Source organism: Merops nubicus, unplaced genomic scaffold (genome assembly GCF_000691845.1).
Source record: "Merops nubicus isolate BGI_N331 unplaced genomic scaffold, ASM69184v1 scaffold28201, whole genome shotgun sequence".
Classification (NCBI taxonomy): Eukaryota; Metazoa; Chordata; class Aves; order Coraciiformes; family Meropidae; genus Merops; species Merops nubicus.
Genome location: NW_008591205.1, coordinates 1,869 through 17,060, shown reverse-complemented (window position 1 = coordinate 17,060; position 15,192 = coordinate 1,869). Strand labels below are relative to the sequence as shown.

General features: G+C 45.8%; 1 protein-coding gene across 1 annotated transcript; it reads right to left on the bottom strand.

Annotated features, from left to right (window-relative positions):
- Positions 1 to 14,944, bottom strand: RNF20 (ring finger protein 20, E3 ubiquitin protein ligase). The gene is made up of 19 exons (XM_008950165.1): positions 14,741 to 14,944; positions 14,440 to 14,607; positions 14,185 to 14,332; positions 13,873 to 14,055; positions 12,211 to 12,329; positions 11,215 to 11,361; positions 10,948 to 11,025; positions 10,516 to 10,635; positions 8,591 to 8,770; positions 8,260 to 8,395; positions 7,488 to 7,609; positions 6,765 to 7,162; positions 5,962 to 6,079; positions 4,455 to 4,604; positions 3,281 to 3,493; positions 2,043 to 2,168; positions 843 to 983; positions 385 to 486; positions 1 to 177 (listed from the first exon to the last, which is right to left on the bottom strand). The coding sequence occupies exons 1-19, from the start codon at positions 14,867 to 14,869 to the stop codon at positions 1 to 3; spliced, it is 2,955 nt and encodes a 984-aa protein (XP_008948413.1). The 5' UTR covers positions 14,870 to 14,944.
- Between the last annotated feature and the right edge of the window lie 248 nt (positions 14,945 to 15,192).

Sequence of the window (15,192 nt, the reverse complement as noted above, 5' to 3'; positions counted from 1 at the left end):
TCAGCCGATGTAGATCCTGTGGAAGTCGTTGGCACCGAAGGCAGCGTTGCACTTGGGGCACTTGCGCTGCCGGGTGTCGTAGCGCGTCTTCACGCACTCGAAGCAGAAGACGTGGAAGCACTTTGTGAGCACAGCGTCCTTCTTGCGCATGTTGCAGCAGGGGCAGGTCAGCCGGGCCTGCGGGGCAGAGAGCAGAGTGAGGGCACGACACACTGCACTGGCCGTGTTAAAAGACGACTGGTGGTGAAGGTCCTTCCGCTCCTCACAAGGAGGAGGTGGCTTCTTCAGTGCCAAAGTACAGACAAGAGATGTCAAATGCTGAAAAGGTGACTACACAGCCTTTTAACTAAAGTAAAGAGAAATTTGACAGAGATTGCTACTCACCTTGTAATCCTTAATTTCTTCCATTAGTATCTCATCACAGTTGGGAACCATGTCAGGCTTCTTAGTGGTCTCCAGCTTCCTGCGTAACCTAGAAATATCTTCCTGCATAAAAACAAGAGACCAAACAAATGAGCAGTATATTCTCTGTCACAGCTTCTCCAGGGACCAAAGAGAACCAGTACATGGCCAACAGTGCACCTGGCTAAGTCACTCAACTCATACTTTCATCCTAAATAGTTCAGCAGACTTACAACAGATGACATTACCACCTAGTGCCACATTGTCAGTTATCAGTGGACAAAACACAAAAGAGCCAAGACCCAAGGAAGCTGGGATCAAATTGAAACTAGATGCCCAAAAAATCAGTGTAGTTAGAACCCACTCCAAGTCAGTGCACAGGAGGACAGACATGAAAGCAGACAGATATTGAAAGATCTGCCTGTGCATGAAGAATGTACCTCAGCCCTTTTGAAGTTGAACATCTCCTTCTCTCTAGTTACTCTGTTTTCCACAATTTCGTCCTGGAAGTCATGTAACTTCTTCTGAGCCAGCTCCAGCTGGGCTTTCAGATCATCTGCAAGCTGGGCTGCATCCATAGCCTGAAAAATAAAACCAGTACTGAAATAACAAACATGGGAAAAGAGCTCTAGTGATTTCTAGTCACTCTGCCTGGCAACTAAGACTGCTCACAGTCCTCTGGCTGCTGAGTATCTGTCTTTCCAATCTAATTTTGTTACTTCCAAATGGAGTAATTGGAATTGATCCCCAAACATTACTTCAACAGCAAAATATCTTAGTATTAACAAGTTCTAATCCTTTAGCTTCAATATTCCTGTCTGTAGAACCAACCCCTATCACACTGCAATGTGTGTCACTTAGGAAAATGCTGACCACAGTTTGCTTCTTGTTCAGGTATTTTCAGCCCTCCACCTTCTATATTTTCTCCACTAAACTGTCTAGAGGCAGTTCTACAGCTGGATTAGACAGAACTGAAAGATGTGTTCATTTTCTCTCTTCAGCAGTTCTATCACTTCGTGACTGTCCAATGAATCTCATATCTGAGCTCCCTCCATACCACTGATGATGGTATTAAGCACAAGTGATTGTGCTGAATTATCCCTCATCTCCTCTTCACAGTGGTATTTCTGCTTTACTTTGTCTGTTTTGATGTCATTTCTGCATTTCTACTAAAGGTTTAACAACAAAGGTACCATCAACCGTGAGACTTAGTCTTATTTTACTCCTAAGACCTACTTTATTTATCTTATCTAGATATTTGTTAAAGATCTTGACATTCCCCAGCCATATTTTTCTTTTACTTACCCCATCTTTACTATAAAGGTTTTTATCCCAGTTAACTTCATGCACCTGTTGCATCTTCTTTCAGGGTAGTTTTCCTTTTAAAGACACCTTACTCTAGCTCTATAATCAAGGCTTTCACAGAAACTCCTATTACTTCCTCCTCCTTCTCAGAGGAAACATCAACCTACAATACTTTGATCAGAAATCTCTTTAGGACCCTTGAGGCTTCTGGTCCACTAGTCCAAAACCAAGGAGTACCAGGTTCCATAACACCAGTGACAGACAGGAGCCTTCCACACTTACCAAGGACAACAGCTCCACCTTACAACCCGAGAGGAAATCAAGCAGCCACTCACCTTGCGTTTGTTCATCTCCAGGGCCTGCGTTCGGAGCCCCAGCTCCTTCTCACCTGTCCCAATGCTGCTTTGCAGCAGGTGTTCCTTCTCCTCCAGCTTACGTACAACCTGCAGCTGGGCATCCACCTTGGGAAGGGACAGGAGTACACAGGACTCAAATGCATGCTCTGCAGGTCTTCAGAGCTGGTATTAAAGCTGCATGCTAGAACGACCCTCCTTCCCCAGCACTGATGAGTACTTCTTCAGCTTGCCTCTCTCTCCCTGAACACAGGCACACCAGCAGTCTCAGAGCTGCACCCAGACCTCTCTGGTGAAGTTTAAAACTTAGCAGTCAAATAGTCACAAAATGATTGTAGTTTTTGGAAGGTGGCTTAGAGAATTGCTGCAAGGAAGCAATGAACTCCACACTAGTTCCAAGGATGGCAGAATATATACGCAGAAGTACTGTTTTGACAGGAAAATTACTTCCCACTTTCCTTCTCCCTTCTGCTCTCCATGGCAATGAACATGTAGGACGCTTTAGACTGTTTCTAAGACAGGCTCCTCTGAAGTCTGATGCAGCATACCTTGGTTGATTAGAGGAACGTTCCCTCCCATACTGATTTTGGCAGGGAATACAGTTAATTCTCTTAGCAGCTCATATGGTGCCGTATTTTGGATTTGGGAACTGGGAACAAAACAGTATCAATAACATACTACTGCTGTAGCTACTGCTGAAGAGTATTTACACAGCATCAAGACCTTCTGCATCTCGTGCTGCCCATCATGAAGTAAGCTGAGGATGCACAAGAAGCTGGGAGGGTACACAGCCACGACAACTGACCCTGAGTGGCCAAAGGGATATTCCAGAGCATAGGATGCTGTGCTCAACACTAAAATCTGGTGGAAAGCAGGAAGCAGAGGGGATGTTCAGAGTGACAACGTTTGTCTTCACAACTAACAATTACACACGAGGGATCCCAGCTTTCCTGGAGGTGGCTGAACACCTGCTGCCAATGGGAAGCAGTAAAATAATTCCCTGGTTTGCTTTGGTTGTGCACAGGGCTTTCCTTTAACTACTGAACTGTTTTATCTCAACCCACCCGTTTTCTCACCTTTGTCCTTCTGATTCTCTCTCCCAACCCAATGGGTGGGAGGAAGCAAGCCTCTGTGTGGGGCTTAGCTGCCTTCCAGAGGTGTCACAGCACCTCCACCTTCCCCTGTCAGCTCTGTTGTCCTCTCTCCTTCTCCCAGGTTACCTGTGTCTTCAGTGTCAACACTTGGTCTGCCAGCTCCTCCTTCTCCTCTTTCAGCAGCTTGTGGATCTGGTTGGACTTGATGCGTTCTGACATCAGCTTGAAGTTGGCATCATCCTTCTCTCGCAGCTGCTGCATCAAGCGGATGTTCTGCTCCTGCATGTCCTCAAAGGCTTGGCCTGTGACGTCCATTTCTGACAGCAGGGCCTCTTCCTCCTGAGAAAGAATCACAGGCTCTGGGAAAACAGTCTCCTATACGCCCCTACAACAAGCCTGAACATTTTACTCGGAGACAACAAATCTAGCACAGATGAAGGAAGAAGTCTCAGTATCAGAGAACAGTATCTTCCCAGCAACCAGAAAAAAGTGTTCCCTGGAAGTCTGCACCACACCAGAGATGCCCTGAATAAGAAGGTGCAGAAGAGATGGTCACCTCCACAAGCTTTCACAAGACAGTAGCTTGTTGGCTGACAAAATCAGCTGTGAGACAGTCCTTGCCAGAACTGGGCAGAAACTGAGTCCCATCTTCAGGCAGCTGGCTGAATAGCTGTAATATACAGTAGGCCAAGAATACTACACCAGGACAACTCAACAGCTTCCAATTAACAGGCTGTCAAGACCCTTAAACTCACTTAGGCCACTTCAACATTAAGGGTGTAAGCGATAAGACAGAACAGTTCTGCACCATATGGAAAAGAATCTGAATTCCAGAAAAGTCCATGTCCAGTCACTGGCTTGCCTCTCCCCTTCTGAAGTGTTTCTGCTCTCCTATCACTGGATTAGCCCTTTTTGTGGAAGGTGGTGTATCGTGGTTCCATGCACATGTATGAATTACATGAAATGTGCTGGTAATACTTTTAAAAATTGTAACTTCCCTCCTAAAGGCTGATCCAGCCAGCTCTCCTCTGCTCTTCACCTAGGCCACAAACAGTGAAAGATTCCCCACCACCTCCCGCCATGAGCTTTGTGACACTCTGGTGTTGGGGTTTTTTTATGAATATGGTTGGGTTTTTGGCTGGTTGTTTTTTTTTCCCCTTTGATAAATATGGAGAAAACTCACATCTCTGGCACACACAGACAGAAGTCCCTTCTCTCAGGTAATCTTCCTGGCTGTAACCTGAGGGCTGTGCTTTCCCAGGTGCTCCAGCTAAGACAGAACTCATTAGGAACTTCTCACCTGCTTAGCCATGGCTAGTTTCTTCTGTAAATACTCAATTTGTTCCTCCACTGCTCGGATCTTGCGGAGGGCATCCTCATCAGCCATCTTTTTACTCTCCTTTTTCTCCTTCTCTTCCAAGTCTTTCACCCTCTGCCTCAGTTCTTCCAGCTACAGTAAGCACAGAACAGAAATGACACTAAATGCAAGAATGTGGCCTGAACACTATTAAGAACATGTCTTCCACACAATTCTCTGAAACTCTGGATAAACTCCCTTCAAAGCATGGCAAAAGAAAACCCATTTCATCTTGACAGTATAGTGTATTACTGGCAGATGGACCACTAAGATGGGCTGTACGCCCAAGAACCTGATTTCAAAAACTTTGAAAATTCCACAGCATCTTTTACCAGAGCAGGATCTGAACGTGGACCTTGACAACTGGAAAAGTTGGGGGATGGAGGGAAGGAAGGGAGGCTGGGAGCAGGGAAATCAGGAATAAAATATACAGAGACCCAGACCTGACAGAACAGACATGGATACAAAGACAAGAAACAAACCTGCCCAGTCACAATAGCTGATAGGCTACCAAGAAATTACAGGCACGACTTCCAGGAAGGTCAACCTGGACTTTGCAACTGGTAAGAGTGTAAACCAGGGGTAGATCCTGGACTGGGAGGGCTGTGGGACTTTTTAGAGCTGTACAAATCCAGGCGGGACACTCAAGGGAAGGGAGAGCAAGGATGAACAAATTGAGGTTACATATCGATGGGTATAAAAAGGGCCAGTCACACATAACGTGGGGGCAGTAGGGACACACTTGTCTGGTTCAGCCCTGTGCATGATCACCAAGGCCTGTCCTATCTTCCTGTACCTTCTTATTAAATATCTCCTTCACTATCTCTGCGTATAATCCATGTCTCTATCTCATGTGTACATGTACTGCAAGGAATAAGTGCAAGCTACAGGTGAGACCTGTATGTGGAGAAGGTAAGAGGGCCCAGGATCACAGGAGCACGAGCTGCACAGAGGGACTGTGCTGGTGCTTGAGGGATCTGCACACTGCCTGTGAACTTAGAGACTGGTGTGTGTGCCTGCACTAGTGACATTCTATCACTACCAGCTGAAGAGGAGGAAGGGACTCGGCTGTTTATGCTTATATTTTATGAGTTCTGTACATGCTGCTGAAGGCAGCACAGTGTCTGTGGCAGTCTGACTGGCATGTCAGTGTCCTCTGTGTGTTCATGTCTCTGGGATGTGTGCTCAGCTTTACTGGTTGAATTTGCAGCTGAGAAAGCAGGAGCCACATTCCTCAGCCCAGGCAAAGGGACCATCCCTTCCCAGAGGAGGCCATCCCACAATCCCCCTGCTCATATCCACACTAACCCAATTGCTCTCCTAGCTGACAAAGATGAGAAAAGGAACAACCTCCTGTGAAGACAGAAACAACACAGTTCAGCTATGGAGCAACAAAAAGAAGTTTAAAGTAACATGCTAATGAGGAAAAGGGAAGAGAAATGAGATTTACCTCAGCTTTTGCCTTCTTCTCAGCTGCCATCAGCTGTACTTTGTCTCTCTGCTCTTTTGGGGCAGAGCGGTACATATCTAGCAACAGCTTCATCTCCTTCTGGCTCTCCTGGGCCTTCCTGGAGTCAGGGAAAAGGACAACTGTGAGAACACAGCAGGAAAGCCACACTGTTACACATCCAGCATCGGAGCAATGTTCTATTTCCCACTGGAGTCATCCATGGCTCACCTTACTGCAACAACGTGTAATAGCCAAGGTACAGGCTGGAGGCTAAATAGAAACACATTCAGGCTGAAAAGCCAAGAGAAGTGGAGTGGGGGGGAAACATGCACCCTAACACTAACCAACAGACTATCCATCTGCACTTTGGTACTGATCCAAGACAGGGAAGACCACTGTGCCTTTTACTAATACCCTGCTGCTGTAAAGCTTTACACAATCGTTATGACAGAAGCAGCTAAAGATTACTCGACCCATACTGCAAAGTCATTTAGATTGCAAAAGACCTCTAAGATTATCAAATCAAACTGTTAACCCAGCACTTCCAAGATCTACCTCATGTATCCACCACCATAAAGTACCTAATTTGGTGGTTAATGATTTAGACTGTCCTAGAAGAAACATTATTACATTGTCCAAATGTAGTAATTTGTAATTTACCCTCCGTAACCAGATACAGAGGGAGCCAGAAAGCTCTCACTCCAGGAAAGCTAATCTCCTAAGAGCACGCTGCAAGCCATGTCGCACTAACAGCCCTGTCTGGGCACCACTCAGGCAGGAAAGGGAGGGACAACAACTCTTACTTCAGCTCAGCTTTCAGTTGCTTGATTACTTCAGCCTCCTTTTTTCTTCCATCTTCATGCTTCCCTTTCTCCTTCTCTTTGGACTCTCTTTCCTTCTCAGATTCCTTCTGCTTCTGCTTTTCCCGCTCTCGTTCCTTTTCCTTCTCTTTTTCTTTCTCTCGCTCTCTCTCTTTCTCCTTTTCCTTCTCTCGTTCCCTTTCCCTCTCCCGTCTCTCTCGCTCCCGTTCCTCTTCGTCTCGCCTGGCCTTCATTTCATTAATATCTTCAGAAGCAGCCTTGGGGACAGACACTTGGGCAGAAGGATCATCAGGCTCCTGCTTGATCTCAGGAGGTTCCTCCTTTGTGTCTTCAGTGCTGGACTGGGACTGTAAGAGAGCACTACCACTGCGAGAACGGATCTGTTGTGGAACAGCACGAAAGAAGACACAGAAGAAAACAAACCTTTGAGTTTTTAGCCAGAAGTCTACCTTACCCCATTTCCCTGGTCTTCTCAGATCCATGCTTCCATGTCCCCTCCGTAACTGCTTCTATTTTTCATGGAGCACTACACAGCTTCAAAGGAGACCACTCATCTGGTAAGTGGAAGCAGTGGAGTGCAAAGCTCCACTGAAAACTTCATTGCATCCTGCACCCCGTATCAGAAAGGCTGACTGCAGGCAGGGGTGACAGCATTCCTCCTCCTATGCACTTCCTGCTCTATTCTGGCATTCCCCACTCCAATACCTTGCTCAAGTCAGACTGGGCCTCCCTCAGTTTGCGCTTGTATCTCAACACCTCTCCCTTCAGCTGGTGGTTGTGATTTTGGAGGCTGCTGATGAGGTGACGCATCTCCCGATTAATTGGGCCTACAGTAACAGAAAGACAACTGTAATAAACCACACTTTTGCCAGCCTTCTGCAAGGACATTCACAGAGACAGAGAACAAGCTAGGTGACAATGACAAAGAACCACAATAAGACTACTATCATTCTGCCACACAACAGAGCAACGCAACACATTCAGAGAAAAATTCATTCCAATTTTAAACACAACCGTAAGTCTTTGTAAATCCTTATCCTAACTTCCCCTTAACATTACTTTTTTTACCCCATATTCCTATGGAAAATGTGTCATGCTATAAAAAAAAAATCTCTACAATTTAAATGCTGCTTTAGAAATAACTTATTTACTTTCTCTGATGAAATTTGAAAAATACTGGTTTCCTACCCAGGCTGTCATTTCAAAACAGTAAGTTAATCCCAAAACACTCTTGTCATAAACCAGATTATTAGCAAAATGTATGTATTCTGCAACATCTAAAAGGAAATCAGGTAACATGGAACTGGCCTCCCAAGAGACATGTGAAGAGCTTTGTTTTTTGAGACCGAGACCTTCCATAACAAGCATTTAACAATAACAAAGAATAAAACCAGGTGTTTCCTGCAACACAGCCACTAGTGGGCACTGGGGGAGAGAGGGGCTGTTTGTTCTTAAGCAGAGCAGAAAAACTCCATACCCGCTTGTTCATTGGCAGCAAGTGTCTGTTCAAACTCTATCCTCAGCATCTCGTACTCTTTGCGGACCTGTGCCAGGGTGTCCTCTAGCTGAATCACCTCTGTGCGCAGCTTCTTGTGAAGGCTGACCTCGTCCCTCTAAGGAGGAAGAGGGAGACAGAGCTTGGTGCTGTAACCCACGTGTCTCTCTCACCTCAGCAACGTGAGGTACCACAACAGATGAGTTATCGCGAGGAAGATGAATTTCCTGAGCACTCCCAGAACCACCCAGGCCCTGCAGAGGTGAGGAGTGGGATGACAACGCTCCCTAGTCTGACGGGGCAGAGCTATTACCTCAATTAGTTCCACCTGGCGCTGGTGTGTGGTGCGGGTGCCATGAAGCAGGGTGCGGGCCTCATCCAGATGTGCCTTCAGCTGGAGGCTCTCATTATACAAAACAGAAAATTGGGACTGCATGCAACGATATTCTGGGGTCTCCTTCACAGCCTCTTCCACCGTTCGTCGCAGCTCAACCTGGTCAGGACACAAGAAGATGCCACAGAACAAAAGTTATCTCCTTGTCTTTGGTCTCTCTTTTGCAAGACCAGAGAACAGCGAATCAGGCTGCCACAAGCAAAGGCAAAAGCAGAACTTTAACAGCATTGCTGAAGTTGATGCAAGTGATATGCTTCAGTGTCACTTCACAAAGCCCGTGCTTTCTCTTATATGCACCAGGCTGTTTCTCTTGCACAGACACATGGCAACAGTTTCTGACTCTCAGGTTCTGCAAGTTTCTTTCAAAAATACGAGCCTGTAGAACACAATATACCTTTTCAAGGGATTTACTGTAAAACCATCATCACCTAAATAAATGGGCACACAGAAAAGTATGATAGAGAACTAGAAAATTACAAGTGCAAGTAGCCATTATGTTACCTTTCTACCATTGAGAGACATAATGGCCGAAAGGAATCATAGCATCACCATGGCTGGAAGGGACCTCCAGGATCATCCAGTCCAACCTTCCTCCCAACTTTTCCCTAACCACTAGACCATAGCCTCAAGTGCCACATCCACTCGTTTTTTTAACCCCTCCAGGGAGGATGACTCCACCACCTCCCTTGGGCAGCCTGTTCCAGTGCCTCACCACTCTCTCAGTGAAGTAATTCTTTCTCGTATCTAATCGAAATCTTCCCTGGCACAACATTAGGCCATTTCCCCTTGTCCTTTCATCAATAATTTGGGAGAAGAGACCAACATCACCCTTACTACAACCTCCTTTTAGGTAGCTGCAGAGAGCAATAAGGTCTCCTCTCTGTCTCCTCTTCTCCAGACTGAACACCCCCAGTTCTCTCAGCTGCTCCTCACAAGGCATGTTTTCCAGCCCTTTCACCAGCCTTGTTGCCCTTCTCTGGACCAGCTCAAACACCCACTCCAGCACAAGACAAATGAAAGAAAGGAGAAATAGAAAATCTGAATTTTCCCTAAAAAAAACAAAAGTTAGCAAATGATTGTGACTACCAGCAATGAAGGAGACACATACATACACAAATACAGTTTAATACTAATTAGGAGAAGAACAAAGCTGTAATCCAGATGGTGTTTCTCTCAAAATAAACTCAGGTGGATAAAGAGAGTTCAGAGATGCCTCATGATGGTTCCTGCAATCTCCTCTCTGAAATTTAGGTTATCAGCCTATTGTAAGCAATGTCTGAGCTAACAGATCTGTTAATGCAAGATAAAATTTAGTTTATTCTCTATGTCATATATTTACCTACTGCAGAGCCACAGTTTTTTGTGTTCCCACTCTAAGACCTAAGAAACTCATATGCTGTTTCCTGTCTATCCTTTGAGTCACACTGGGAGAGATTTAATTTCATCAACTCTTCAAGAGCCTGGCTCTCCTACATAAGTTCCCTCATTTTTGCAGCTCTCTGATTCCACTTGCATGGGGCTGAGGGAAGGTGGAAGAGTAGTCAATACTTGCTGAACTCAGTTTTAACTAGACATTACTAAAATGTACTGAATAGATCAGAATGGGAAACAGGAAATAAGAAACACTGTTCTCAATAATGGCCACATGGTGTCACCAATGCACTGAACTGTGAGCCACACCAACTTGCCAAGCTGTACCTTGTACTGAACAGAACCCAGCTCAAGAGCAAGTACAGAACAATGTAACACTAAAGAGTTTTTCTGCAGACACAGCACAGCCCACAGGACAGAGGGCATCAACCACCCAGAAAACCTTCATCATCAAATAGGTACAGACATCCTACCTTGAGTTTTTCATTCTGTGTTGTTACTTCCTCAAGATCCTGGCGCAGTTCCTCCAACTCATTGAGGCGATTCCCAGCAAGCTCTTTATTCTCTTCCAGCTCTGCATTCATCTCCTCAAACTGTGTGGGACAAACTGCTTGTAAATCCTACTGTTAATGTATCTACTGAAAGTAATAATGAAGTAACTGTTACAGAGTAACAGAAATCACATACTTAACAGTCAGGTAACATCACCCAATGAGACAGCCTTCTACTTTTGCTAGGTCTATTTTATACGTAGAAAACTTGCACACAGACAAAATGTCTTGCCCAGACTCACCCAGATTTGTGACAAATGAGGTATCTAAATTCTGTCCCAATCTACAGACCTATGCACAAGCTCTCCCTGACTTTACTCTTCCCCCTGCCCACAGCCAAGCCCCTGACATTACCTTGCGTGCATTAATGGTGATTGTGCCCCCATAGAGGCTGCTCCCAGCTCCATACACCTTGTAGCCTTTGGAATTTACCTGTAAAAAAGGCAACAGATTTCATCAATACCTGATCAAACACCAAGACTGCTGATACAGCACATTCAGGCCCAAAGATGGTACACTACAGATTCTCACTTCTCATGGCAAAGTACCATTAAGACGAGGCAATGCACCTCAAAACTACCCCCATTTCTCTGGTTTCCTGGCAAAGAGGATGGTGCTTACTCGTTCCAGAACATCTGCCAAGTGCCGGTTGAGCCTCTGCTCCCTCTTGCGTATCTTGTCAATATCCCACTGAAGGTCATCAATCATAGTCTCCAGAACAGACACCCGAGATTCTGCTGTCTCCACTCTCTCTTGCAGCTTGGAGTACTGCAACCAAAACGGTGTTTCAGCCAGCATATTGAACAGCATCATCACTTCCTGACCCTGCTCAGCATTGGTTTTTCTTTTACTCATCATAACCTGGATTCACGTGCTTTGCACCCATCTTTTGCTGTGATGACAGAGTACTCAATGAACTGTCCTGAATTTTACACTGTCTCAATCCCAATACAGTAATGAAAGAACAACAAAAATTAAAATGGAGGGAGAGCAAGAAGCTAGTAATCCTGGCAGAGTACAGAGGCAGCCACCTCAGCCTACTTAGTGCCATTTAAAAAAAAAAAAATTCCAGTCCGTATGTTCATCTACTCTAAAGACCACTGAAGTGCTCAAAGGTCTAACACTGAGCAAGGCCAGCTGTATAAAGGAACTGAAAGCTCTGAAACAAATATGTGAATCCCTTAACAATTTGCATCACCTTGTAATTAATGTCATTACACATTCATATGCGATCCACAGAAATCAATGAATCTGAAATGCCAAGGATGTCACATCAAGTGTCTCAGATGTTTAAAAAAGCACCTTAGCTCCTTTAAGAAGCTAAGAACTTCCACTTCTGCTGTTCTCTTACAAAATTAAATCAGGTCAGCTCACTAGTTTGGTTATGCTTTTTCATTCACAGTTCATAACATGCCAATCAATCCAAATCACACTGAAAGATCTGTGTAAAGTTCTCCACAACAGCAACCCTTTCCATAACATTTGTGCAGCAGGGAACTTTCAAACGGTGTTGCTTCTGTCCTTCTCCAAGGCAATAACCTGCCTTCCAAATATGATCTCCACCAGGTATTCTAAGCAGGACCCCAAAGCAGATTTCTTTCTCTCTCCTTTTTATACCTCCTGAGACATGATGCGGTGCTTCTCCTGAAGAACATCAGCCAGCTCCTGCAGCCGTCCATTTTCATGTGAGAGATAGGCATTGAGCTCTACGACTGCTTCCTCCATCAATGAAATATCTGAAAGACGCAAAAAAGATAAGGAAATAAAGGGAAGTCAAAGAAGACTGGGGTTTAATTCTTAAATAACAAACAAAGAAAAAAGAAATTTCTGGGGTTATCTTCTGCCTGCTTATCTCTCCAGCAGGTGGTTCACGAGGGTCTGATCTCCAGCCACACAGAGCTTTGACTTGGAAAAGGCTGTACAGTTTAACATACTACACATTGCTGGTTGTCACATTACCATCCTCCAATGCCAGAGGTCATTCCAGCTGTGCATCACCAACACAGAACATGCCCTTGTAACCCACTAACACCCTAATGCAGATCAAATTCATGCATAAAACTGCTACAACAGGTAGCTTGAGCCAACATACCAGACAACTACAGCAACTGAGAACAGGCTCACTCTGCACTAAGGCCAATGCTACTACAGCATTTAAGACAGCCAACTAAGGACAGCAATGCTTCATTACAACAATGCCAGATCTGCTACAGCTCCTCAATCAGAGCTTATAGAAGGCTCTGGACAGCAGGCAAACCAAGTATGAGTTGATATTCCACTGAAATTTTCATCCAAAAGGTTAAAAAAAGGACAGCTAGGTTTCAAGGTTCAGCTGTAATCTCTACATTCTCAGGTGCAGGAACACACTACTGACACAAACAAGCCTTCCCTTATCCCAACAAACAGCACAAAGTTCTCAGCATTCAAATTTAGAGGTAGTTAAAATACACTTCTGGCATGTAGTACTAGATTTTAATTAGAGGATTTGGCTATTAAGCTTGGAAAGCTAAGCCAATTTATTTTGGAAAATAAATGAGTAGAGAAAGACTAGGCCTTAACATTTACAATGCAGAATCATGTCTAAGCTGGTGAAATCCTGAGGTCTGAACTCCAAGCCCTGAATTAAGGTTGACATATGGGTGATTCCCACAGCCCTTCATACAGAGGGGGTGAGTTTGCCTTATAGCTTCCCCCCAGGGTGCGGCCGGCCCTGCAGGGAGAGCCAGAAGGGAAATGAGCCCCAGGGGTCCCGCAGTGAGTTGACAAAGGTCAGGGGTCTGCTTGGGGATAAAAGCTGGGACCACTGGCAGGGAGTCAGGAGTGTCTGTCTGTGGAGTGCACTCCCCAGAGCTTCCTGGTTCAGGGCAGACCTCCTGACTCTCCCTGGAGCTGGGCCCTGCTCTGTTTAGGCCTTTGTGAATGCGGGTCTATCAGGTGAGAGTCGCCATGTGGGCACCTTTCTCTTATGTGTTTAACTGGCTGGTCTGGCTGTTTCCCATGCCAACTGTGGGCAACCTCGGTTCACTGTTTGTACCACCTGTTGTGGGCCGAGTCATGTCGTTTGTGGGATCGTTGGGGGTGGTGTCATTTATGTACCAGCTGATTGATCTGTTTGTACCCCCAGTGATCATTCATGGAATGTCCTTCTTGTATACAACACAGTCTGTGTATTGGTTCATCTTCCTGCTGGTGCTATCATTTTTGTTGGGCCTGGTCATTGGCTAAACAGCTGGGAAGACATTCTGGAGGATTCTGGAGTATCAGCCTCCTTGGTCATACCTCCACTATTCAGCTTGTGGGACAGCAACTCCACCTTCTCCTGCAGCTTGTCATACAGTGCCACAATCTGGGCAACAGCACGGCGGGAGGACTCCACGCGCTCCTGCAGCTGGGACTCTATCTCCTCACTGGTGCTGCTGGCTAGAGTGGCTAGGAAGGAGAATGCCGGCTCCAGTCCTTCACCTGGGAACACAAAGAGGTGCAAATTCTAAGTGTGCTCTGGCAGACAACACAGCACCCTTCAGAAAGGGACGCCAACACTCTCCACAGCTGAAACCCATGCTGTCCACCGTCCCCGGCCAGGCGCCTCACCTCGCTCCCTCTCATCTTTGCGCTCCTGATTGCTGTCTGAGTCTGGTTCAGGTTCCGGTACCACTAGCGCTTTCCTTTCAGTCAGAAGGTCTCCAACACTTTGGTCCAGGTCAAAACGTTTAAGGATGATACGGATATTTTCATCAAACTGAATGACGGGACAGGCGAGACAAGATAAAGAACGGATGTGAACAAAAGGAGCGCAGTGGAACAGAGGAAGAGAACAATGGATATAAAATAAAGCCTGTAACTCACTTGATTCCAGTAGCGATTGATAATCAGCAGAGAGGCATCATCAGTGGCCTGCCGACGCTCCAGCTTCTCAATGTGCTCCCGCAGCTCATCCTCAATGGCCTGCCGCTGGTCCAGCATCTCCGCCAGCTTCCGGTTCTTGGCCTGCAGGGTCCGGATGTCCAGCTCCTCCTGCACACAGCCACAAGTCAGGGCACACGCCTCACGAGCCAGACCACTGGGCTCATGCACAAGACAGACACGTTTTTGTTCCCGGGGAAAAAAATTAAAACAGATTGAGCAAGGGTGTGCACGGAAGACATACCGTTGAAGAAACACCACCCAGCTTAATGGTCTCCACTGTGGTCCCCGAATCTTCAACCCCCACCTTCTTCTCTGGGGGTGCAGAAGGGCCAGGCTCTCCAGCCGTCCGTTTATTGCCAATTCCAGACATGGTGGCTGGAGCGTACAGACTGCCACCTTCTCAAAGTTCTTCCTGAACATCAAAGAACGCTATTAAAAAAACCACAGCAAACACAGCCCTTCACAATCAACTTGATTTAGGGCTTTTACACAGTACAGACCACGTAACTCAAAAAAGGTTCTGGAAAATACCGGCCAAACATTAAGTCTTAAAAGACACCACTAGGATTAGCACTGCAAACAGCAAGTCAACAGGAAAAAAATCCACTGCTCTGTAAAGATAAAATGGAAGCACTGTACCTTATCACACTCTCTGGAAAAAAATCTTCATGCAGGCTCAGTTCCTGCTTTTTT

Bases quoted from the DNA above. Each gene is read 5' to 3' on its own strand.
- RNF20 (XM_008950165.1), bottom strand. From the start codon at position 14,869: ATGTCTGGAATTGGCAATAAACGGACGGCTGGAGAGCCTGGCCCTTCT. The intron at 12,330-13,872 runs GTATGACCAAGG...TGCGTCTTTCAG, and splicing joins CCACAAGCTGAATAGTGGAG to ATATTTCATTGATGGAGGAA. The intron at 984-2,042 runs GTGAGTGGCTGC...TTTATTTTTCAG, and splicing joins TGGAGATGAACAAACGCAAG to GCTATGGATGCAGCCCAGCT.